This window comes from Hyperolius riggenbachi, chromosome 4 (assembly GCF_040937935.1).
Source record: "Hyperolius riggenbachi isolate aHypRig1 chromosome 4, aHypRig1.pri, whole genome shotgun sequence".
Classification (NCBI taxonomy): domain Eukaryota; kingdom Metazoa; phylum Chordata; class Amphibia; order Anura; family Hyperoliidae; genus Hyperolius; species Hyperolius riggenbachi.
Window position 1 is genome coordinate 58,735,837 of NC_090649.1, and position 24,047 is coordinate 58,759,883.

General features: G+C 45.6%; 1 protein-coding gene across 1 annotated transcript in view; it reads right to left on the reverse strand.

Annotated features, from left to right (window-relative positions):
* Nucleotides 1-18,194: 18,194 nt before the first annotated feature.
* The window catches only part of LOC137570367 (uncharacterized), a 141,186-nt gene continuing 135,333 nt past the window's right edge, over nucleotides 18,195-24,047 (reverse strand). The window contains exon 3 of the mRNA XM_068279027.1: nucleotides 18,195-19,900. Coding sequence (XP_068135128.1) covers nucleotides 19,744-19,900 — 157 coding nt within the window. The 3' untranslated portion in view covers nucleotides 18,195-19,743. The remainder of the gene's footprint in view (nucleotides 19,901-24,047) is intronic.

Below are 24,047 nucleotides of genomic sequence, written 5' to 3' on the forward strand. Positions count from 1 at the left end.
TTTTATACTATATCATGTGAAGTAGATCAGGGGAACAGTTCATATCTTCCAGCAGAAGTGTAACTACAAATCTTGAGGCCTCCCAGGCAAATCTTTGATGGACCCCCACAAATGATCACACCCTTTCCCTTGCCTACCTCTGGTGACCCTTAAAGCCTGGGGGCCCATCTCACAAGGGTCATAAAACAAGTGTGGAGATTATGATTTGCTCTACCATGGTCTACCATTTTGCACCAGTAGATGTGGGGTCCAGTGCACACCAAAAATCGCTAGCAGATCCGCAAAACGCTAGAGGTTTTTGAAGCAGATTTTTAGAGCGATTCTAGGCATGTTTAAAGAGATTTTCTAAACATGCCTAGCGTTTTTGGAGCTTTTTTGTGTAGCAGATTTCATAAATTGTTACAGTAAAGCTGTTACTGAACAGCTACTGTAACAAAAATGTCTGAAAAAAACGGTCTGATCTAGCGTTTTTCAGAGCGGTTTGAGCTTTTCCTATACTTTACAGGTAGAAACGCCTCTGCAAACCACAAAAATGCTGCAGAAGCCACGTTTGCGGTTTGCTAAAAACCTCGAACCGCTGGTGTGCACCATCCCATGGAGATACATTAGCCAAGCGTTTTCACAGGCGGCAGCTATTTTGAAAACGCTACCAAAAACGCTTGGTGTGCACCAGCCCTTAGGCCTGGAACCCACTGAAAACAGCAAACGCGAAACGCTACCGCTAGAGTTTTGTCTGAGCGGTTTGCAAGCGGATTCATGCGCGTTTGCGGTCGCGTTTTGCAACATTGTATTTTTTTGCTCAGTGGTTGCGTAGCGTTTTGCGTTTTGCGTTTTTATCCTGATTGGTCCTGTGAATTATTTTTCATTTTGTTACAGTGTGCTGAACCGCAAAACGCTAGCAAAACCACTCAGTTTTAGGTTTTGCTGAGCGTTTCTGCTAGCGTTTCAATACTTTACATTGAAGCGCTAACGCTCCCAAAATGCTGCACGTCCTGCCTTTGCGTTTCTGGGAAACGCAAACGCTCCTGTGGAAGTTGCCCCATCCATTAACATTGGCCCAGCGTTTTGGCAAAGTGCTAGCGTATCGCAGTGCTGCCAAAACGCTGCCAAAAGCGCTCCTGTGGGTTCCATCCCTAGGACTAGATTTCAACAGAAATATTGTCCAATGTTGTTTTGCTGTTTTTGTGGGGGATTTTTGGCTGCAAGCATCTGCTACCTTTGTATCGCCTGATGCAGTGCAAAGCTGTGTATAACCATCATTTGTGCACTGTTCTCAACCTGACATTTGAATTGATCGGGTAATGTCTGATCGTTTGATAGATATTGTGATCGGAATATCAATCACTGTGCATTAATACTTTACCTGTATTGCACGTGGGGCACCTTGTGTGTGACGTCCCACATGCAATACTCTGGCAACCACGTGGGGCGTGAACGATGAAGAATAGTCCGGAGACAACGGCAGACAGGTAGAGTATTATTGCACAAGCACAGAGGAGGCCACTGTACATTGGAGGGGATGCGGCCAGGGGCAGCGAGGGGTTGAGGTAGCGTCACAAGGCTGATTCCCGGAAGGGTATCATGCTGAAATGGATCAGAAATGGCCCTGCAGTTTATGGTGGCCTCTCTATTCAATCAGAGATAATCGCTTAATGTATGGCCACCTTTAGTGTCTACACAGGATGTGGGACACATTTGAACCTGGAGAGGACCTTTAGAATTGTTGTATTTGAATACTGTTCTTAGATCTATACGCCCTTTAGGGTTGTGTGATAAATCGGCAAAGTGCGGTAACCGAGCAATCCCAACTTCTACCACTGATGCGTCCATAGTAAGACATCTGGCCGCTCCTCCATGACAGCCACATAAACACATCACAATTACCATGAACTTTGCAACACTTTATTAAACAACAAATTGTAGCCTTGTATGGGCTGCTCTAGCTTTATTCAAAAGTGGCCCCTTGGATGTGATTAGGACATTAAGGGCTGGTGCACAGGGACGCTTTGCGGGTGTTAAACATAGCGTTTTGGGAAACTGGTAAAAGCAAAGTTTTACAGGGACCGAGCGCCGTCCCATGCAAGTGAATTGGAGAGTTTAGTACAAGTTTTTGCAGGCTTTCATGAAAGCCTGTCAGTAGATCCCAGCGTCTCGTCTTAAAGAGAACCTGTAACAAAAAAAAAGTTCCCATGGGGGGTACTCACCTCGGGAGGGGGAAGCCTCAGGGCCCCAATGAGGCTTCCCCCACTCCTGTAGCTGCAGGCAATCCAGCGCTGGCTCCCCCGAAGCGTCCCAGAATCCTCCCTCAACAAGCCTGAAAAGCGCGAATAAGCACTGATTTATTTACCTTTCCTGGCTCCAGCGGGGGCGCTGTTGCGGCTCTGCGCACGGAGATAGGCGAAAATAGTCGATCTCCATCGGGTCCGCTCTACTACACAGGCGCAGGAGAATGGCCTGACAGCAATCGGCTATTTCCACCTATCTCCAAGGTGGAGAGCCGATACTGTGCCTGCGCTGGAGCTGGTGGTAAATATTTACGTCCCCGCTGTTCGGGGAGCTTTATCGCCGCCGCCGTGGGACCATGGAGGACGGGGGAAGCCTCAATTGGATCCGGAGGCTTCCCCCACCCGAGGTGAGAACCCCCCAGGGGAGTTTTTTTTTCCGTTACAAGTTTTCTTTAAAAGCAACATGCAGCTTCTAGAAGTCGTTTGCTGTTGCTGGTGTTGCGTATGAATGCCAGCAAAAGCCACTGAAAGCCAACAAAAATCAGTATTTCCACTTCCTGCAGACGCAAATCCCAGCCCTTTCCTGGAAAAGCCCAGAAAACGCAACGCTCTCAAACGCTACGCACTGAAAGCCATTAAAGAGACACTGAAGCGAAAAAATAATTATGATATTATGATTTGTATGTGTAGTACATCTAAGAAATAAAACATTAAGATCAGATACATCAGTCTAATTGTTTCCAGTACAGGAAGAGTTAAGAAACTCCAGTTGTTATCTCTATGCAAACAAGCCATTAAGCTCTCCGACTAAGTTAGTCATGGAGAGGGCTGTTATCTGACTTTTATTATCTCAAGTGTTATTGAACTATTTACTTTTCCTTTGGCAGAGGAGAGGTCATTAGTTCACAGACTGCTCTGAAAGAATCATTTTGAATGCAGAGAGTTGTGTAATCTGCACATATTAGAGAATGATGCAATGTTAGAAAAAACACTATATAACTGAAAATAAAAATATGAGAATATTTTCTTTGCTGCTAATCTTCTAGTAATTATTCATAGTACACAACCAATTCATTATATCATATATTTTTTTTCGCTTCAGTGTCTCTTTAAAGCCTTCAAAAGACATTAAAAGCTTAGCTGTTAAATGCTGGCAACGGCATTTGAACGACACGCTGAGCAGAAGCTTGGCAGAAGCCCGTGTATTGAGTGGTGATGCAAGCTTTTCATTGCTTTTGCTGCAAAATAAACACTCAACAAAATTTGTTCCCAGCTGAAGTACCGGTAAACCTGAAAGTGAGCCCAAGGTGAGAGTAATATGGAGGCTGCCACATTTATTTTCTTTTAAACAATACCAGTTGCCTGGCAGTTTTGTTTATTTATTAGGCTGCAGTAGTAGATCTGACAATATTATTAGAAACACTTGATCTGCTGCATGCTTGTTCTGGGTCTATGGCTAAAAGTATTACTGGCAGGGGATCAGCAGGGCAGCCAGGCAACTGGTATTGCAGCCTCCATATCATTCTCACCTTGGGTTTACTTGAAGCCTGAAAAAGTTACATATTTACATCAGTAGAGGGAATCCCCTGGATGCTCCAGACACTTTCTCAATCCTCCACGACCCCTTTGCTGCCGGCCGGCACCCTCTTCTCCTTCTCGGCTACACTCCCATCTGTGTACAAGCATGGCCGCACTTGCACCAGTAGGGTTTCCAGCTGCAACAGTCAGAGCCTTATCATCCACAAGGCAACTTATGCAGGTGCCTAGGGCCCGGAGAGAGAGTATTGGTTTATGCTAGCCCCCAACACATCTTACCAAAAAAGCCAGGTGGCTATCAAGGGTGGGCCCAAAGTTCCTGCTTGGCCAGAGCCCCATTTCACCTTAATCTGTCTCTGTGCACAGTGGCACCGAACTGCTCGTGCATGGAGAAAGAAATCTGTCAGTAGGGTCAGTAGGGATGTCATTAAAGAGAACCCGAGGCTGGGTTCTAGGAATGAAATCCCAATACAGAGGCTGTGTCTGCCTAAAGAGCCCAGCCTCTGTTGCTATTTAGATTCCCCCAAAGACCCCATCATTCACAGCTGCACTGTGCGGCTGTGTTTACCTTTGTAACGTCAGTCTCCGCTCTCCCCCGACCCCTGCAGAGCTCCAATCCCCGCCCGCGTCCCTTCCCTCCAATCAGTGTGGAGGGAAGGGACGTAGGCGGGGATCGGAGCGATGCAGGAGGCGGGGGAGAGCAGAGACTGACATTACAAAGGTAAACTCAGCCGCTGCTGACACGCTCAGTGTCGGCAGCGCGGCTGTGAATTATGGGGTCTCGCTGAGCGCAGGGGGGTCTTTGGGGGAATCTAAATAGCAACAGAGGCTGGGCTCTTTAGGCAGACACAGCCTCTGTATGGGGATTTTATTCCTAGAACCCGGCCTTTAAGGTACAAATAAATTTTAGATGATTGAGAATGATGCTAAGTATTATGTGCTAAGTGTTATGATGCAGAATTATGCTAATTACTATGGAAATGTAAATAGACTAAGGGCTTTTTCACACTACAGCTCTTTTTTAGCATTTCAATGCAAAGTCGAAACTTTGCGTTGACCAAGGTAAAATGAAAGTCCATAGACTTTCATTTTACCTTTCACACCCGACGCTGCGTTTCGATGCGTTGCGGTACGACGCCCCCGGAGCATTTTATCTTTGGGAATCAGCGTTTCCCTGTCGGGTTAATTAATTACTACCATCGCTACTCAGCGTCGCACCGCAGATTCCCGACAACACGCCGCAGCCTATTCAACGTGTGTAAGAACCGGCTCCCGCGCGTTGTCTAATATGAAAGAGCCCTCATCAAACCTTGCAGTGCCGGTGAAAACATTTGATTGGTGTATTTTCAAGCTATATCGTTTTGCAGTAATATTTGCATAATTTGGCATCAACTTACAACTATTTGCATATTTCAAGTCAAGTAGAAAGTTGGCACTGAGCCAGAACTTTGTACTAAAATGCCTTTAGACGTCCGTGGCATATGGATGTAGAAACAGAACACCTTGAGATGTCTGCGGCAGTCTGAGGGTTAAAGTGAACCCGAGGTGAGAGGTATATGGAGGCTGCCATATTTATTTCATTTTAAGCAATACCAGTTGCCCTGCTGATCCTCTGCTTCTAATACTTTTAGCTATAGACCCTGAACAAGCATGCAGCAGATCAGCTGTTTCTGACAGTATTGTCAGATCTGACAAGATTAGCTGCACGCTCGTTTCTGTTGGTATTCAGGCACTACTGCAGCCAAATAGATCAGCTGGGCAATGCCAGGCATCTGGCATTGTTTAAAAGGAAACAAATATGGCAGCCTCCATATCACTCTCACCTCGGGTTCACTTTAAGACATAATCTTGGACAGGGATCTACGAGAAAGCAGAAAGTTCCATCGCAGAACCATATTTGGGATAGCAATCTTGTGTCACGCGCTCCCTGCAATGACCTCTAGAGGGCAGCAGATACATTTATTGGACCTCTCCATAGATCTGTATTGCACTGGTCATTCTACAGTTCCTGCGGGGCAATAAACTATATATGTAATTTATGGCATAGTCACAGTGATGTGTAAAATGCAATAAATTAGGTTATGAAGAGACCATTGAAAGGATTTGCAGCCATATGAAGCCGGCAGTTAATTTTGCTCATTCCCGGGAAAAGCTGGTGATCTGATACTCCTCTGTTCTTCTCGTCGGAATGGATATTCTCTTCCTAGGACAATGAAATATTAAAATTGACTCAAAATCCACAGCTCTCGACTGTCCCTGTTTTGGAGGGACAGTCCCTCTTTAGCGAGCCAACCCCTCTGTCCCTCTTTTTTCCCCATGTGTCCCTCTTTCAGGAATCATGTACAGATCTATGTAAATATATGTATTTTTCTGCTGGAAATGTGTTTAAAGCGGACCCAAACCAAACATTTTTTTAATTAAAAATATTTAGTTGCACCACTCTGACACATACAAAGATAAATAAACACTCCTTCAAGCCTATGAGCATTTCAGTGCATGCTTTTCACCCTTCTCTTCTCATAACTAGGGTTATACTCGGGGCGGCCATTAGCAATTCCTCCATTGCCGGACACCATCTACTCCAACAGTTTGCCGGATTTTGTCCCGGCAATTTGAAAGGAAGGGAGGGGTTCCTCCAATAAATGTAAAATATTTTGTATTTGTCATCATGCAGCTGAAAAAAGGCTGCTATTTATTATTATAATTTAGAAAATAGATTTTATTTCTGAAATCTTGTATTTTTAATTTGGGTCCACTTTAAAGGGGCACTATGGCGAAAAATTGTAAAATGTAAAATATGTGCAAACATAGACAAATAAGAAGTTCATGTTTTCCAGAGTAAAATGAGCCATGAATTACTTTTCTCCTATGTTGCTGTCACCTACAGTAAGGGCCCGTTTCCACTATAGCGAATCCGCATGCGGGCACTGCACGCGGATTCGCATAGGTAATGTAAGTGGATGGGGCTGTTTCCACTTGTGCGGCTGCGGCAGCGTTTTTTGGTGCGGCAGAAATCTGCACGGCAGGGCCGTCAGATTTCGCCTGCAGAAGGAATGTGCGCGAATCGCCGCTAATGTAACTAATAGGGAAATCGCATGCGGGGTGACCATGCGTTTTTTGACGCGAAATCGCATGCGATTTCGCATAGGTATTAATGTTATTTCACTCAGGCAGTGACATGGTTAAAATCGCATACAGCCTTACCTATGCGGAATCGCATGCGAAATCGCGGCAAAAACGCATGCGGAATCGCACCCGCATGCGATTTTGTCCGCGGTGGAATGCAGGCGATTCCGCACCGCACTAGTGGAAACGAGCCCTGAGAAATCTGACAGAAGTGACAGGTTTTGGACTAGTCCATCTCTTCATGGGGGGATTCTCAGGGATTTATTTATTTTCAAAAGCACTTAGTGAATGGCAGTTGCTCTGTCCAACTGCCAAAAAACTGTGTAGCGAGCAGGGAAGCTGGCCAGCAACCTTTTTAGGGAATATATAAAGAATAAACGTTTTGCTGAGAATCCCCATGAAGAGATGGACCAGTCCAAAACCTGTCGCTTCTGTCAGATTTCTACTACCTACTGTAAGTGACAGCAACATAGGAGAAAAGTAATTTATGGCTCATTTTACTCTGGAAAAAACATTCTTCTTATTTGTTTATGATTGCACATATTTAAAATTTTACAATTTTTCGCCGTAGTACCCCTTTAACTGACTTTAAACTTTACTCCATCTGTTAAATTGATATACTGCTTATAATCAAATGTTAAAAAGAAGGGAAATGAACCAGGATAGAAAGGACCAGTGTGGTGTGCATCATAAAAACGTATTTTTCTCATGAAATCTGTATGGTCTGCATGACTAGGGATGTGCTGGGGGTGTGATTAGGGGTGTGGCTCTTTCTCATCTCAAAAAGTTGGGAGGTATGAGAAATCTGAGTTTGATTATTGCAGCAGACTGGAAATGAAAATTTATATTAGACAGTGCTGATCGGGGCAGAGGAGAGGTTAAAGTGTACCAGAGCTCTACATTATAAGAAGAACCAATACTTACCCGCTGCTTCCTACCGCGGCATAAACAGGTGTGAGTCCCTCGCCATCCTCCCGCGGTCTGCTAAAGAGTCGCGATTAGCCCCGGTAATTGGCCCAGTTGGGCTCAGTCTGGGTCTCCTGCACTACTGTGCATGCGCAGTAGCCCCGGACTGACGCGGCTGAGCCAATTACCGGGGCTGATCACGACTGAACAGCAGACTGCAGGAGGATGGCGAGGGACTGGCACGTGTTTATGCTGCAGGAGGAAGCAGCGGGTAAGTTTTGGTTCTTCTTATAATGTTGAGCTCAGGTTTCCTTCAACTTACTATAAAGAACCTGCCTGTGAATGTTGATGTTTGTGCCTAGACCCAGGCGGAATCCGTCGCTTCCGGGTCTCGGTGCTTGTTCCCCGCTGATGACGTGCAGGCTGGGGCACAGGCCGCACTTCCTGATAGGCGGAGGGCGCATTCTCAGTAAGCCCTCCGCAAAAATAGTCAGCAGCTCTAGTGTCCGCTGACTGCACGGCTGACACTTGGCAGGTGCGTCTGCTGTGATTGGATGTGCGGAGTGTGGCCGGCCACTGATTGGATGAAAGTTGTATTTAAACGCGCAGAGTGCTCCCAGTCATCGCCCATGATAAGCATAGCTGTGGCTAGTTGCTGGGTGCACACTCACATAGGCTATCATTCATAAAGCATTTCCGCATGCAGAAATGCTTAAAACAGCTGACTTTACCGACCACTCAGCAAAGTCAGCATTCATAAAGGCTCTTTCCGCATGAAAAAATGACACTACCGAGCAGAGTGATAAATCACCGCCTTGTGCGGTGATTATCGGAACAAATGTAGCAAAATGTTAATTCATGAAGATCACCGCAAGCGGTGTGAGGTCGGGAAGTTCCGCTCCCTCTGATGTGGCGATAACAATGTAAGTGAATGGAGACACAGACCTCCCAGGCAGCTGCAGCAGAGCGGGACACAGAGAAATGTATCAACTCGGCTGCTTCCTGTGTCTCCGCCTGCCTACCGCCAGCCTACCGCCTGCCTAGTTCGGGGAATCTCCGCAGTGCTACCGCACATGGATACATTTTTATGAATGCCCACCCAGAAGTCTAAAATACCGGCAGCGGTGTTTTCCCGCATTGATTCCCCTTACCGACAGCTCCTTTATGAATGATAGCCATTGTCTAAACTATTGGAATTGACCTTGGCTTGTATTTGACCATTCTTTTCTGCTGTTTACTAACCCTTGCTTGTTACCTGGATACTCTTGGCTGCTGCCTGGACTGATCTTTGCTTGTTACCTGGATACTCTTGCCTGCTGCCTGGACCGACCTATGCTTGTTACCTGGATACTCTTGCCTGCTGCCTGGACCGACCTCTGCTTGTTACCTGGATACTCTTGTCTGCTGCCTGGACCGACCCTTGTTTGCTTCCTGGATACTCTTGCATATTACCTGGACTGACCCTTGCTTGTTACTTGGATAATCTTGCATGCTGATCTTGCATGAACTCTCTCACTTGCTACTTGGATAATGCACTGCCTGTTCCCTGAACCATCTGTCATTACTGGCAATCGACGCTGAGAGCAGGGATGCTCGGATACCACTTTTCACTATCTGGAACTAATTCGGATCCGGATATCCAGATATCCGATCCGGGTCGGATATCCGAATTTGACATTTTTATACCCGAACTGAATTCGGATATCCGACCCCAGTATCCAGCCGGATTCGGATATCTGAATTGAAAACCGGAAATCTCAAGTCTTCTTATCCCGTTTTAGAAGCTAAAAACATACCATCACTCACTCACTTTAGGTTAGCAGGAATGGTTTCATGGCCACCTAGCTTTTCATCCTTCCCACCCTTGCCCTGGAATCTTCCAGACTTCAAAGTGCTGTCCTTTGCTGTGTGTGTGGTTGTTGGTATAGTGGTGAGTATAGCTGCCCTCCAAGCAGTGGACCTGGGTTTGAATCCCAGCCAAGGTATGTGAGCTTGCTTTTGACATACTAAAAATCCCTGCAAGACGAGAGAGAGAGAGAGAAAAGGTGGTGGTGGTCCTTTTTGCTATTGAACTTGTAATCCGGATTCGGATATCTGGGAGAAATCCGCGGATATCAGGGTCGGTGGTGAAACTATCCGCAGATAGCTATCCAGATATCTGCCCAACTTGCCGGAATCCGGATCCAGCCGGATAGGGTAAAAATGGTCGGATATCCGAGTTACCCGAAATCCAGATGAGCATCCCTGGCTGAGGGCCTCATCCTCCTAAAACCAAGGTACTAGTCCTGTGTAATACTTATGAACTATTGAACTGTGTTACTTGCCTCAGTGGGGTTCTGGCTCGATATTGTCCTCTCTACTTCAGTCTTTGTGCCTTGCACGTTAAGACCAGGGGGTAACCGTAGTCAGAAGACAAATAAAGTGTCCTGTTCACGTGGGGGCTTGTCTATAGGTGAAGACTGTGGGCTGGGCTCAGAGCCGTGGCACTAGATTGGGGCATAGAGACTGATTGGGGACATAGCCTGTCAAGCCTTACACTTACCCATGCTGCCGACTATAGCCAATGCGCTCCACTAGTGTTCCGTGGCAAGTTCCACATCACTCCCATGCTTCCTTCTTCCGGGTTGAAGGAGGAAGCATAGGAGTGACGTGGAACATGAGTGGAGCGCATCTGCTGCAGCATGGCATTTTGCACTGCAATGAATAACCAATGGTATGTTCACAGTGCGGCTAGTGCTGGTCATGTCTAGAAGTCAAGGGGAAGCATGTGATTTGTTTGATCAGCTTATAGATTGGCAAAGCTCTGATTTGCTGTGATCACATCCAGCTTTAGCACATGATCATGGCTTGCAAATCAGAGACTTACATATCTATCACCTGACCAAACTGATCACATGCTTCTCCATGAGTTCTCCTAGACATGACCATCACTAAGTGCAGCCAGTGCGGTGCGGTCTAACGGCATGTGGCAACCCAACATACTGCATGCAGTCATTAACTGTGACAGTGAAGCATACTTTTTTGTTGACTGTATGCTTCACAGTGTGTGGTTGCACTGTGTTTCTGCATTTACCCTTACTGTGAGCGAAGCCTTATTGCTACCCTACAGATCACCCATAATTCACCCACCTATGGTCTTACTGACTGACCCTTTACTTCTGCACTTTTTCTGTGTTAAAGAGGGCCTGAACTCAGAACTTCCTCTCTGCTCTAAAAGGTATAAGATAAAACATAATAACCTTTAAAGAAAACATTTCCTTGATACAGCTTATAGAACTCCTACTGAGATTGTGCAGAGTGGTAACGTCCTGGTATCCTGGGAGCACAAAAAGGGTTAACCTCCTGTGTTTGCATATTAGCTCAAAATTCGGCAGACAGCTGAAAGCTCAAAATACACTGGCTCATTACTTGATGAGAAGGGAGAATTAGACAATCTCTTCTTTAGAAACACACACAGGGTGGGTTTCTCTGTGTTCTCCTTCTCTCATGTGCAAAAGTTCAGGCCCACTTTAATCCTCAGACCTTTTTAGAACTCATTATAACAGTTTCGAATTCCAACACAAAATCTTTAATTCATTTTATCTTTAATTCATACCATGAGAAAGAACAACTTACTTTTTAATTAGAGTTGTGACTTAATGAACGTCAAAGAAGATGGTAAGTAATTCCTGCAGCACGCTGAGCAATGCTGCAATCAATACACCTTCCTGTTTACCAGAAGATCTTCTACGAAGATGACGAGAAAATTGCTTACCAATGGGGAAAGTGTCATCGAAACAGAAGAGGCCTTCAATCAACTTCTCAACTTACCTGTGATTACTGTGGCTGCACAAGAGGCTTCTGGGAAAGCATGGCTCACTTCTCATCAGAGCTTACCTGTGATTACTGTGGCTGCACAAGAGGCTTCTGGGAAAGCATGGCTCACTTCTCATCACAGCTTACCTGTGATTACTGTGGCTGCACAAGAGGCTTCTGGGAAAGCATGGCTCACTTCTCATCACAGCTTACCAGTGATTACTGTGGCTGCACCAGAGGCTTCTGGGAAAGCATGGCTCACTTCTCATCACAGCTTACCTGTGATTACTGTGGCTGCACAAGAGGCTTCTGGGAAAGCATGGCTCACTTCTCATCACAGCTTACCGGTGATTACTGTGGCTGCACCAGAGGCTTCTGGGTAAGCATGGCTCACTTCTCACACAGCTTACCGGTGATTACTGTGGCTGCACAAGAGGCTTCTGGGAAAGCATGGCTCACTTCTCATTACAGCCCACGCCGCATCTGCTCTCGATGTAAGTGGAGCCCATTGAAGAGACACAAGACGAGTGACCACAGCAAATAAATCTATATTTTATTCTTGTCTCACAATTCTCCATACAGCATTCCAAATGACAATGGAGCAATGTTGTGGTCCAGCCTCAACTGAAATAACATCCGTCTGTAACCACTATTATTATACAAGACATAATTGAACACACTATACACGTATATTGTATTTACTAAAGAATTTGTGAACAGGGACAAGACTATTGAGTAGTGTGTTTTTTTTTTTGTTTTTTTTTTGCTTTCACAATTGCTTAACAAGAACATATACAAAGTGCATACAGGGGAGAAAAAAATAATTGATTTAAAGGACAACTGAAATGAGATGTATAGAAAGGCGGCCATGTTTATTTCTTTTAAGCAATACCAGTTGCCTGGCAGCCCTGATCCTCTGCCTCTAAAGCTGAGTACACACGTACGATAACGATCGTTCGAAAACGAACGATAACGACAATCGGACCGATAATCGTGCACTCCAAATTTTCCAACGATCGTTTTTTGGGACGATAACGACCGTTATCGTTCAATCCGACCGATCCAACCCGGCGGATTTTTTCAAAAGATAATCGTTCAATCGTTGCAGTGTGTACAAAGATCGTCCGATAATGATTATCTGTGGAGTAGTACGCATGTTCTTATTGCCTGTCATAACATCACTCCCGTTTGCGCACACATTTTTTTATCGTTCGTCGTTCAGTACTTTATACTTATATCGTTCACGTGTGTACACAATCGTTCATTACGAACGATCTTTTCGGTCTAATTTGAATATCGTGTAAACGTCACGAATCGTTCGTAACAAACGATCTTTATCGTACGTCTATACGAACCCTAATACTTTTAGCCATAGACCCTGAACGAGCATGCAGCAGATCAGGTGTCTCTGACATTATTGTCAGATCCTACTAGATTAGCTGCATGCTTGTTTCTGGTGTCATTCAGACACTACTGCAGCCAAAAGGACCAGCTGCGCTGCTAGGCAACTGGTATTGTTTAAAAGGAAATAAATATGGCAGCCTCCACAAACTTCTCTCTTCAGTTATCCTTTAAGCAAAACATTCACTTATTTAATCACAGGTAGACACGGTTTAATGAGACAGGGTCCAAAGTAAACAAATGCAAGACCATGATGGTAGAGGACTGTGATTTTTCCAAATCTACTAGGTGCTGTTAACGGACGACTATTGTAAAAAGATGGTAAAAGTTATAGTACATAAATATAAAGGTACCGGTACTTTTTCCCAGAGTAATATGCACTATACATTACTTTTTGCTTATGTTGCTGGATGCAACTTACAGTAGTTAGTGAAAATCGGACAGATCTGACAGTTTTTGGACTAGTCCATCTCCTCAGGGAGATTCTCAGTTATTTATAAAAGCACTTACTAAACTGCAGTTGGACAGTCCTACTGCCAAAATAGTGTACAAATGAGTAGGTAGGCTTGCAGTCAAGTCATCTTTATACAGAGCCTTTCCAGGGATTAATTTGTAAAAAATAAAGGTAATGCTGAGAATCCCACATGAGCAGATGGACCAGTCCAAAATAGGTCAGACCTTTCAGCTTTTTGCTACCTACTCTAAGGGCTCATTCACACTAGAAGCGCTTTTCTGAGTGTTTTGCGATTGATTAGCATTTTTTAAAATTGCTCCTATTCACTTTCATTAGAATCGCGGAAAAAAATTGCTGCGATTTAGTACGTGAAAATCACTGCGATTTTTCCGTGATTTTTACCGCAATTTTAATGATAGTGAATGGGAGCGATTTTAAAAACCGCAAGTCAATCGCAAAACGCTCAGAAAAGCGCTTCTAGTGTGAATGGGCCTTCAGTGACAACAAAAAAGGAAAAAAGGTAATTTATACGGGAGGGTGCCGGTTATCCGGAGCTCGACTAACCAGCAGTCTGAAGCAATCAGTACAAATTGCCGGCAGTACTCATAGTGGTGAAGGCCGACTTCTCAGGTTGTTTGCGGGCTCTGTGGGCTTATCTGTCAGCTTTCATGGAAGCAGACATAGGGTTAATATCTTGTGTTAACAAATTTGCTGCTTTGCTGCGGCAGCCAGCTGACACTGCTGAGAGACTAAATTACAGTTGTGATTAGTCACAGATGAGGGTGGATTAGACAAGCTAAACTCTCTAAACACATACGGCAGTTGGCTGATGGTGTAATGGTTAAGGGCTCTGCCTCTGACACAGGAGACCAGGGTTCGAATCTCGGCTCTGCCTGTTCAGTAAGCCAGCACTATTCAGTAGGAGACCTTTGGCAAGTCTCCCTTACACTGCTACTGTCAATAGAGCGCGCCTTAGTGGCTGCTGCTCTGCTCTGGCGCTTTGAGTCCGCAAGGAGAAAAGCGCAATATAAATGTTATTTGTCTTGTCTTGTCATACAGAGTACATTTCTCTCCGTTTCCCTTCTGTCCTGTGCAAGAGTTCAGTTCCACTTGAATGCACTGAACTTAGTTACAAATGCTCATCGGACGGTACACTAAATGACTATGCAGCCCAGACATAGGCTGCTGCCTTTCCGTGGATTTACAATGGCTGCTAATATTACTGCAATCTGACTTCTAAGCAACATTAGTCAGACGCTCATTGCCGCGCTGGAATATATAACATTATGCGGGTACACGATGTACATTCAAATCTGATTTGTAGTCAATGGTGCTTTCATAACAAAAGTAAAATCGCTGCAAATATTTGCATTTAAATAGAGTGAAAAGAAGTATATCGAATAAAAAGAGGTAACATTATACAAAACTTCTTCACCAAACTAATAAAAAAAAGCTAATGTGAACATTCTGTACTGTTTAGAAAAATTTTAGGATATTTTTGGGGGAATGGGGGAACGAGATGCACAAATATTAAAGTGAACTTGTAAGCTGCCAAAAGCTCAGCTTGCACACAAATGTTTTCTTAAAGTGAAGCTTCAGACTAAAAATCGACTCAGCAGCACTGAAAAGGCTTGGTGTTTCTTTAACAGTTTCACAGCATCAGAACTTTTTTTCTCTTACCCAAGCTTCATTTTTAGCTGCACAGAAGAAAACTGGCTGGGCATTTTTCCCCTGATGCTGTGCAAAGCATGATGGGATTTCTGATGTTGTTGTTCTCGTTCTGCAGTTTTGATGCAATTTTTTTTGTTCAATATGTTGAATTTGAGATTTGAAGCCTAGCGCGCACAGCTGTGAGGGGTGATCAGGACACAGGACAGATGTAACTGTGTCTCATGCTCCCTGTCACCTCCTTTCAACCCAAAAGATGGCAGCCCCCATGAAAAAGATGGCTGCCCCCATGAAATCACAAACATTTGCCTGTTCTTTTAAAACAGGGTGGGTAAGGCCCCATTCACACTTGCGTTTTGGCAAGTAAATGGACCGGATCCTGATCGGATCCTGATCGGATCCTGACCTGATCCTGATCAGAACCGTACGGTTCAGATCCGGATCCGGTCCGTTTGTATCAGGCATGCATCAGGCTGCCATCCGGATCCGTGGGCAAAAAATAGCGAAATTTAAAAAAAAAATGTTGGGGTCAGCACAAGGTGCACCTGGTGCACCTGTAGAATCAGGTTCCTCCGCTGTAGGCCTCACCTCCACCTCCGACATTCTGCCAAACAGCTCCAGCACGTCTGTCACTGCTGCTCCACTCCAGACATGCTTGGTCCATGTGTCCCCATCCGAAATGGCCGCTAGGATACGCATCGGAAGTGGGGTAGAACGTCAGGTTTTTGTAGGCAGTGTGTTCTGTGCCTTCCGTTTCCCATTGGTTTCTGTGTTCCTGATGGTGCTGTCAGGCTCCGGTCAGGCTCCGGTCCGGGTGCGTCGGCCGGAGATCCGGACCCAAAAAATAGCGCATGTTGGAAAAGAGTCCGGAGTCCGGATCCGATCCGGCTCCGTACTGTACGGAACGGACACGTGTGAACGTCCGCATAGCCTTTACATTGCTATGCGGAACGTACGTTCCGTTTGTACAGTATGCGGTCCGGATCAGATCCGGAAAATCCGGATAGCGAATGCTAATGTGAACCGGGCCTAACAGATGATATTACTTATCTATTTTAATTAACATAACGAATGTAACTTAATGACAGTATGTTTGTTTAGGCTGAAGTTCCTCTTTAAGGTGGCCATAAACTGATTGATATTTTTGATCGATATCCCACCGATTTGATCGAATCTGGTAGAAATCGATGCCACAAACAATTTCCCATCAATATTTGTCGGAAATCAAAAAATTCAGTTAATTGCGCTGGATGGAAGATTTGGCTTGATCCGTGGCGAGTCACAAGCCCAGGCCAAACACTAGAGTCCCACACCTACACAGAACTAGGCGGATTGTCTTTTTTCTCACTATGGCCCATATGCAATTCAATTTTTCTCCTAAGTGATATTTTTAAACTTGTCAATAAAATGCATTTTAGGCCACCGGAAAGCAATAAAATACTCAAAATAATTTTGATAGTACTTTTTGGTACTTTTTTAGTTGAAAAGTGCTGTGAAGTTATTTTAAATTGAAAATGAAAAATTATCTCCCAGGAGAAAACGCAAGTGAAAAGGTGAATTGCATATGGGCCTATGTATGGGTTAAGAATCCAGGGCAGTAAATCATAGTCAGAATGTACAACAGTCCTGGCAGGAACAGAATCATTGTATCGATTTCTCCAGAGCACCTTATTAAGTTGCTGATATATATCGCTAGCAGCACAAACTCAAAGCAAACAGGTTGCCTGAAATGTGATATCAGAGCGGCCTGATGCTGCCTTCTTGTGTGGCTCAGTTCTGTCCATAAATTGTAATGTTTGTGCAGCTTTTACCTTTTCTTTTTTGCTATTTTGTTGTATTGTAATCATTACAAGAATACAGATGTAAACCATGTGATCAAGAAGCATGAAAAGATGTGTAATAATAGGCAGTAAGGAGTAAAACAAATATATCTGGCCATTGTGTTATCCGCTAGCAGTCTGCTGAGACCATGTTCAAAATTGTCCAACTCTTCATCTTTAAAGAGGAACTGAGCTAAAAAACCCAAAAAAACGATAGCCTTAAAACAACCAACCCCCCCGCATACTGCTAACTGCCAGACATGTGCAAATTAGACTATAACTTCTACATACAGTATATCATTCCTTATAATAGCTGAGTGTGGTGCTTCCTTCAATGCATAGTTTCTGTGGGTGTTAGGCACTGAGTAGTTTGTACACTTCTCTGCCATTAAGACTCCTGGCGGTCAATTAAAACCGCCAGGGGGCATCGCAGCACTATTTAGTAGTGGCTGAATAGAGTACTGGTTAAGGGCACTGCCTCTGACATGCGAGACCAGGGTTTGAATCCTGGCTAGGTCAAGTACCTATTCAGTAAGGAGTTCAAGGTAAGACTCCCTAACACTGCAGGGTGGCCTCCTGAGTGCGTCCCTGTGGCTGCAGCTTGAGCGATTTGAGTCCGACAGGAGAAAAGCGCTATACAAATGTTCGGATTTAATTTTTTTTCTCTTTTTTAAATCATGTAGCTAGCCTAGCACTAGCTACATGACAGCCGCTGTGCAGCGGCATCCCCCCACCCTCTTCGATCGCCTCCGGCGATCAAGCCCGTCCGGAAATCCCATTCTGAACGGGATATCCATTAGGGCGTCCCCCGTCGCCATGGCGACGGGCGGGATGACGTCATCGACTGGCCAGGCAGCGCATGGGGTCGGGGGGGGGGGGGGGCGCGGTGGGTAGCGAGACGAATCGGCGCGGAGCAGCGGTGATCGGGCAGTACACGCAGCTAGCAAAGTGCTAGCTGCGTGTACACCCACCAGGGCCTGAGAAATCCTCCTGCGTGGCATAGCCCGAGCTCAGCTCGGGCTTAACGCCAGGAAGGTTAAAGTAAAGATCATTAGTTATGTTTAGGGATAATCAATCAGATGCAAATAATTTCAAGTTGATGCAGGATTATCTAAATTTTACATGCAAACGTACGCAGCCTGAAAATGGACCAATCAAATTCTACTTCAGCAGGATTTGATTGGTCCATTTTCAAGCTGCATACATTTGCATTCAAAATGTGCATAATCCTGCACCAACTCAAAACTTTTTGCATCTCATTGACCATCCCTAGTTATGTTTAGCGATTTCAGTAGTTCCTGTCATAGCCTGCTGTTATGCAAGTTTATGAGTTCTGCGTAAAAGTGAATCTGCCAGGGCCCACAAAGTTTGCAAGCTGCCAGAGGTACAGCTACCACCAGGTGACTACAGGTACCTTTGTTATACCCCAGATCTTCTCCTGCATGCGCCAGACCCATTCCTGTTGTCCAGATAGTAATAGGCCCACACTGAACAGATGCTTTAACCTGGTTGTCACGGAGCTAAGCCCTTCCCCTTCTTTCTGTCAATAAACCAATAAGAGCAATGTTACTGGCAGCTGAGTGGCTCCATTTGGTTTTCCGTCAAGAGAATACAGGTGGGTGGAGCTTTAAGTCCAAGAAGCGATGGTCTGCAATCAGTGTGGTCTCAAGACAGCTGGTTCCCCGTGCAAGTAGGAAAGGATCTGAGGTAGAATGAATACAGCTGTGGGACCATCAGCCCTCTACCTAACCTGCCCCCTATTGTCCAAAAACAGCCTCATTCTCATTCTTTGAGCATTCATGGAACCCCTCCCTTCATCTTGGTAAGATTCTTCTGCTCCCCACACAAGCCTGGCTTCCTGCTGTCTGGACTTCATGCTAAACCTTGAGCCACATCGCCCTCCATTGGCAAGCACTAGAGTGAGAACGAGTGAACAACTGGATTTGCACCCTCCCACAAACCCCCCTGCTGCATCACTCAGTACCCTACAAGATATCCCACAGCACGGCTGCCATGCCTCCTCTCATATGAATGAAGGGAATAGAGGGCTAGTTGCCTTGGCTCTCATCTCCCTCAGAGTCCACTCAGAGGCCAGGCGTTCCCCCTGCGGGCTGCGTCTTCAGCCAGGCCTCTGTCTGGCGCCGGGCAGCATGCAACGCTGATGCAGTGCGGTCGGAGGCGGAGCTTGTCACAAGATTGATGATGCTGCCTCTTCTTATAGGCCTCCGGACCGCACCGCACGGCTACCGTGATTACGTCAGGAAAATCTAATTGGCACAGGCCTGGCCGCCGGATAGGAGAGAGTGGGGGCCCTCTGGTCATGTGACTGTGACGTCACGTCTCTTAAAGGAGGCCTACCGAACTTTACGTCGGTAGTTCGGTGGGTCAGTCCGAGGCTGCTAGTGGCTGTACCAGCTACGCAAACTCGGGAAACCAGCAAAGAAGAGTTAGTGAGTTAAACATACATGCCCTGTTCCCAGGAGGCATTGCAAGAGACCAGGCCCATGTGATGGTGTGGCGGCCCAACTCCAGAAGATATTTTGACCTGTACTAGAAGTGCCTGTATGGTGTTATCCGAGGACATTCACTGGGAATTTAGTAAATTAGAGAGTGGGGTTTATTCTAGGGGTGTTATTTGGGTAGGAAAAAGGAGGATGGGGATCAGGGGGAAAAACCCTTGCTGTCCACTGGATGCAGAAGTGTCAGTTTACAATCACTGCAGACCCGGATAGATTCCTGTAACTGAATATGAGGTTTTATCAGCCATCTTGTCTCGTAGTTACACTGAGCGATGGGAAGGGAGAGGCCGAGGTCAGGATTTGAGGGTGTTTCTGTAGGCTAAGGTTGTGGACCTCTCCAGCTGTTTCTCCAGAAGAAGGTCCAAGTTTTCGGAAGTCTTGTCCAGCTTCTCTGCCAGCTGAAAGGTTGTTTCAAGCAGTTGGTCCATCATGAGAAAGTTTTTTCGAAGCCTGAAAGAAAAAAAACAAAACAAAAAGAAAATGTTTTCCTGGTAAATGAATTGTAATGTGTAGTTGCACTGAAATATTTGTTACTGAGCTGAATTCCAGGGTTTGGTCACCCAGTAATAATACAACATAAGTAGGTTCTGATGGGCTGAGTTACGCTCTGGCTTCTAAATAACCCTTTAGCAGCCAATTTAATAAGAGGCTTGCAAGTACTCCGGCCAATTTATTTTAGCACATTTTTTTTCTCTCACTTTTGTTATATTTGCTTGCTTCTAATTACTACTGTTGTAATATGTTTTTTTGGCCACTTGACACTAGGGGGCAGTGTGAGACAATAACAGAGGACTTCTGCTTTCTGTTTCTATATGTTCTGCTAGCAGAGAGACATCAAAGCATTCCAAGAATTTACAGCATAACGAGTTCTGCTGACTGAGGTCCAAAGCAGTGCCCTTATCTCAAACCAGATATCTCTATGGAATCTGCCAATGAGCTAAACAGATCAATTTGTTTCTATGGCAATAGCTTTGTATCTCTATTTCCATTCCATTTTGGCGTCCCCATCTGGTCTGTACCTGTCTCATTCGCATTCCACCACCCCTACTGGCTCTTTCACTTGGGTCCATGCCTGTATACATATCTGGGAAGCCCATCAAATGCATCACCTCCCATTGGTTTGCAAAAGACCAATGGGAATGCTCCCTAGCATGGAGATTTTTATTGGTCCACCACTCAGTGAACCAATGAGAATCTTCCCAGAGGAGGGACGATTCCCATTGGTCTATTGAAAACCAATTGTAGCCTGATGGGGCTCTCAGATATGTATACGACGCTTATTCCATGCAGTGGACTGCGTGGCGGTGGCAGCAGTGGCGGAAGACCCGAATGGGCAGTGACAGGTGTGTAAGCGTGAAATGGACAAGGTGACCAGCCTAGTGAGAACGGACTACATCTGTTTTCAAAGGTTAGCGTTGGTTTCATCGGGACTCTGTCAGCATCCGTTTGATTGGCCAGTTTGACATGTGACGTGATTAGTTCACGTCACATCGCCACGGAGCTCGGCATCAACTGCAATAGTGAACACCGGCGGTTTGGCATGATTTGTTCCAATAAAAAAATTGGCGGAGGGAGGAGGGAGTGGAAGAGAGGTGGTAGGATACTGTTTGGTTAGGGGCGGCTGGTAATAGGGGGCCTTGGGCACAAATCCAGCCCTGGCTGCATGTGGAGTTATTTTGATAGGACAGAAAATGTACACTGTTATACAAGCTGTACACTGACTGCTTTACAATGTATCAAAGTGTCACATCTACAGTGTTGTCCCATGAAAAGATATAATAAAAGATTGACAGATATGAGAGAGGTGTACTCACTTTTGTGAGATACTGCACCTAACATCAGCACCTTATCCTAATTCCTACTGCTAAATCCTTCGATGCTAACACATCTATGCAGAATCATCTCAACTACAAGTTATGAACCATGACACAGAGCTCTGATGGAGACTGTGCTAAGCTAATCTGGTAAGGACAGTAGTGATGAGCACACATTTCACATAGTTGTCATTTTGCATCGAAAATTCACAATAAGGATGCAAAATCGTAATGTGAAAAATGCAAAATCGTAGTATGGGAAAAATATTAATTCATTTCGACTGTAATTGTAATCAGGAACTGTAATTTAGCATTTTTGCGTAATTTTGTGCCGGCTTTAGCAGTAAATAGCAAATCCACCATACATACTATTGTCCCCCAAATTGCTACATACATGTTAAAGTGAACCTTAAGTCATAAAAAAATGAGTTTTACTCACCTGGGGCTTCTACCAGCCCCCTGCAGCAGTCCTGTGCCCTCGCAGCCACTCACTAATCCTCTGGTCCCCTGCTGCGAGCTAGTTTCGTTTTTACCGACAGGCCCGTCAGGACTGGCCACGCGTAGCATTTTCTGCATTCCCCACTACAATTAGCGCTATTGCGGGCCGCAACGCGTACAAAAATACGCGTTGCTGCATATATATGCGTTCGTAATGCAGCAACGCGTATTTTTGTACGCGTTGCGACCTGCAATAGCGCTAATTGCAGTCGGGAATGCGGAAAAAGCTACGCGTGGCCAGTCCTGACGGGCCTGTTGGCAAAAACGAAACTAGCTGGCAGCGAGGGACCAGAGGATTAGTGATGGGCTACGAGGGAACAGGACTGCTGCAGGGGGCTGGTAGAAGCCCCAGGTGAGTAAAAGTCATTTTTTTTTTCTGGCTTAAGTGTCCCTTTAAGGAGAATAGTGGGTACAAGTAAAAAAAAAAAAAATTCAAAAAGACCTTGTCAGGGTGGATTTACGACAAGGCACTGTAGGCACGTGCCTACAGGCATCTGATGATGGAAAGGCGGCTTTCTCCTCTCCTCTAGTGCCTCCCTCCTTCCCTATGCAGGGTCCTAATGAGAGTTGTAATTACAGGTTACTCACCCTGCTCTTGGCATTCCATTGACCAGAACTCCCTTTAATTGGACGCACCACTAGCTACTTAATACTGAGGGTACGTCTGGCTACCTAATGCTAAGGGACACCTGTAGCTGTAGCTACCTATGACAGGAAAGTAGGGGAGAAGTGACAGCTGGTGCCAGCCAGCACACATGTGGTGCTGTTCAGCGGGGGAGATTGAAGGTTAAAGAGACCCTGTAACAAAAAAAATTCCCCTGGGGGGTACTTACCTTGGGAGGGGGAAGCCTCAGGTTCCCAATGAGGCTTCCCCACTCCTGTAGCTGCAGGCAGTCCAGTGCTGGCTCCCCCGAAGTGTCTAGCAATCCTCCCTTGACAAGCCTAACAAGCTCTGATAAGCGCTGATTTATTTACCTTTCCTGGCTCCAGCGGGGGCGCTGTTGCAGCTTTCCACATGGAGATAGGCGAAAATAGCCTCAATAGAATCCGGAGGCTTCCCCCACCCCAGGAGAGTACCCCCCAGGGGAGGTTTTTCTCACTCAGTACAGGTTTTCTTTAATGGAGGGCGAAGTCTAAGGTGCCAGAAAATCTGTGCCTATAGGTTGCTATGAAGAGAATTCGGGCTTGGACCTTGAAGTTTTTGAGAAAATCAATTTTAAAATGCAATGGAAAAATGGCTTTTAAATTCAGAATAATTACAGTTTAAAACCCATTTAATATTTACATTTTTAAAATTGATTTTCTCAAAAACTACAAGGTATTTAACCAGCCTGGCGGTATGGACGAGCTCAGCTCGTCCATCACCGCCGGAGGCTGCCGCTCAGGCCCTGCTGGGCCGATTTGCTTCAAATAAAGTGCAGCACACGCAGCCGGCACTTTGCCAGCCGCGTGTGCTGCCCGATCGCCGCCGCTCTGCGGCGATCCGCCGCGAGCAGCGGCGAAAGAGGGTCCCCCCAGCCGCCTGAGCCCAGCGTAGCCGGAACAAAAAGTTCCGGCCAGCGCTAAGGGCTGGATCGGAGGCGGCTGACGTCAGGACGTCGGCTGACGTCGATGACGTCACTCTGCTCGTCGCTATGGCGACGATCTAAGCAAAACAAGGAAGGCCGCTCATTGCGGCCTTCCTTGTTTATTCTGGGCGCCGGAGGCGATCGGAAGAACGCCTCCGGAGCGCCCTCTAGTGGGCTTTCATGCAGCCAACTTTCAGTTGGCTGCATGAAATAGTTTTTTTTTTATAAAAAAAAAACCCTCCCGCAGCCTCCCTGGCGATCTTATCAGAACGCCAGGGTGGTTAAAAGGAAAAAATTGGGTGCTTGCTATCAACCACTAAAGTTGGCACAAAATTACGCAAAAATTACGCAAAATTTCCAATGGATCACACAAAATCACTAATTTACAAATTGTAATTATGTATAGGCGTAATTGCAAGAATTTATGCAAAATTTTGCGTAAGAGGAATTAGCTGATTACAATCATCATTTAAGTTCAGCTCCTTACTATGGATCCATCTGAAAATGACGCCTGTGAATAATGGCGCACGGTGTTGCCGCTAATCCGTTTGCCGCTTATCGCTATTTACGTTAAAGCCTTATTATCATTAAGCTCTGTTTACTTTATTGAAAATTAGCGTTAACACACAGAACCCTCTCTGTACCTATCCCTAACCCCTAGACCCTCCTGGTGGTGCCTAACCCTAAGACCCCCCTGGTGGTGCCTAACCCTAACCA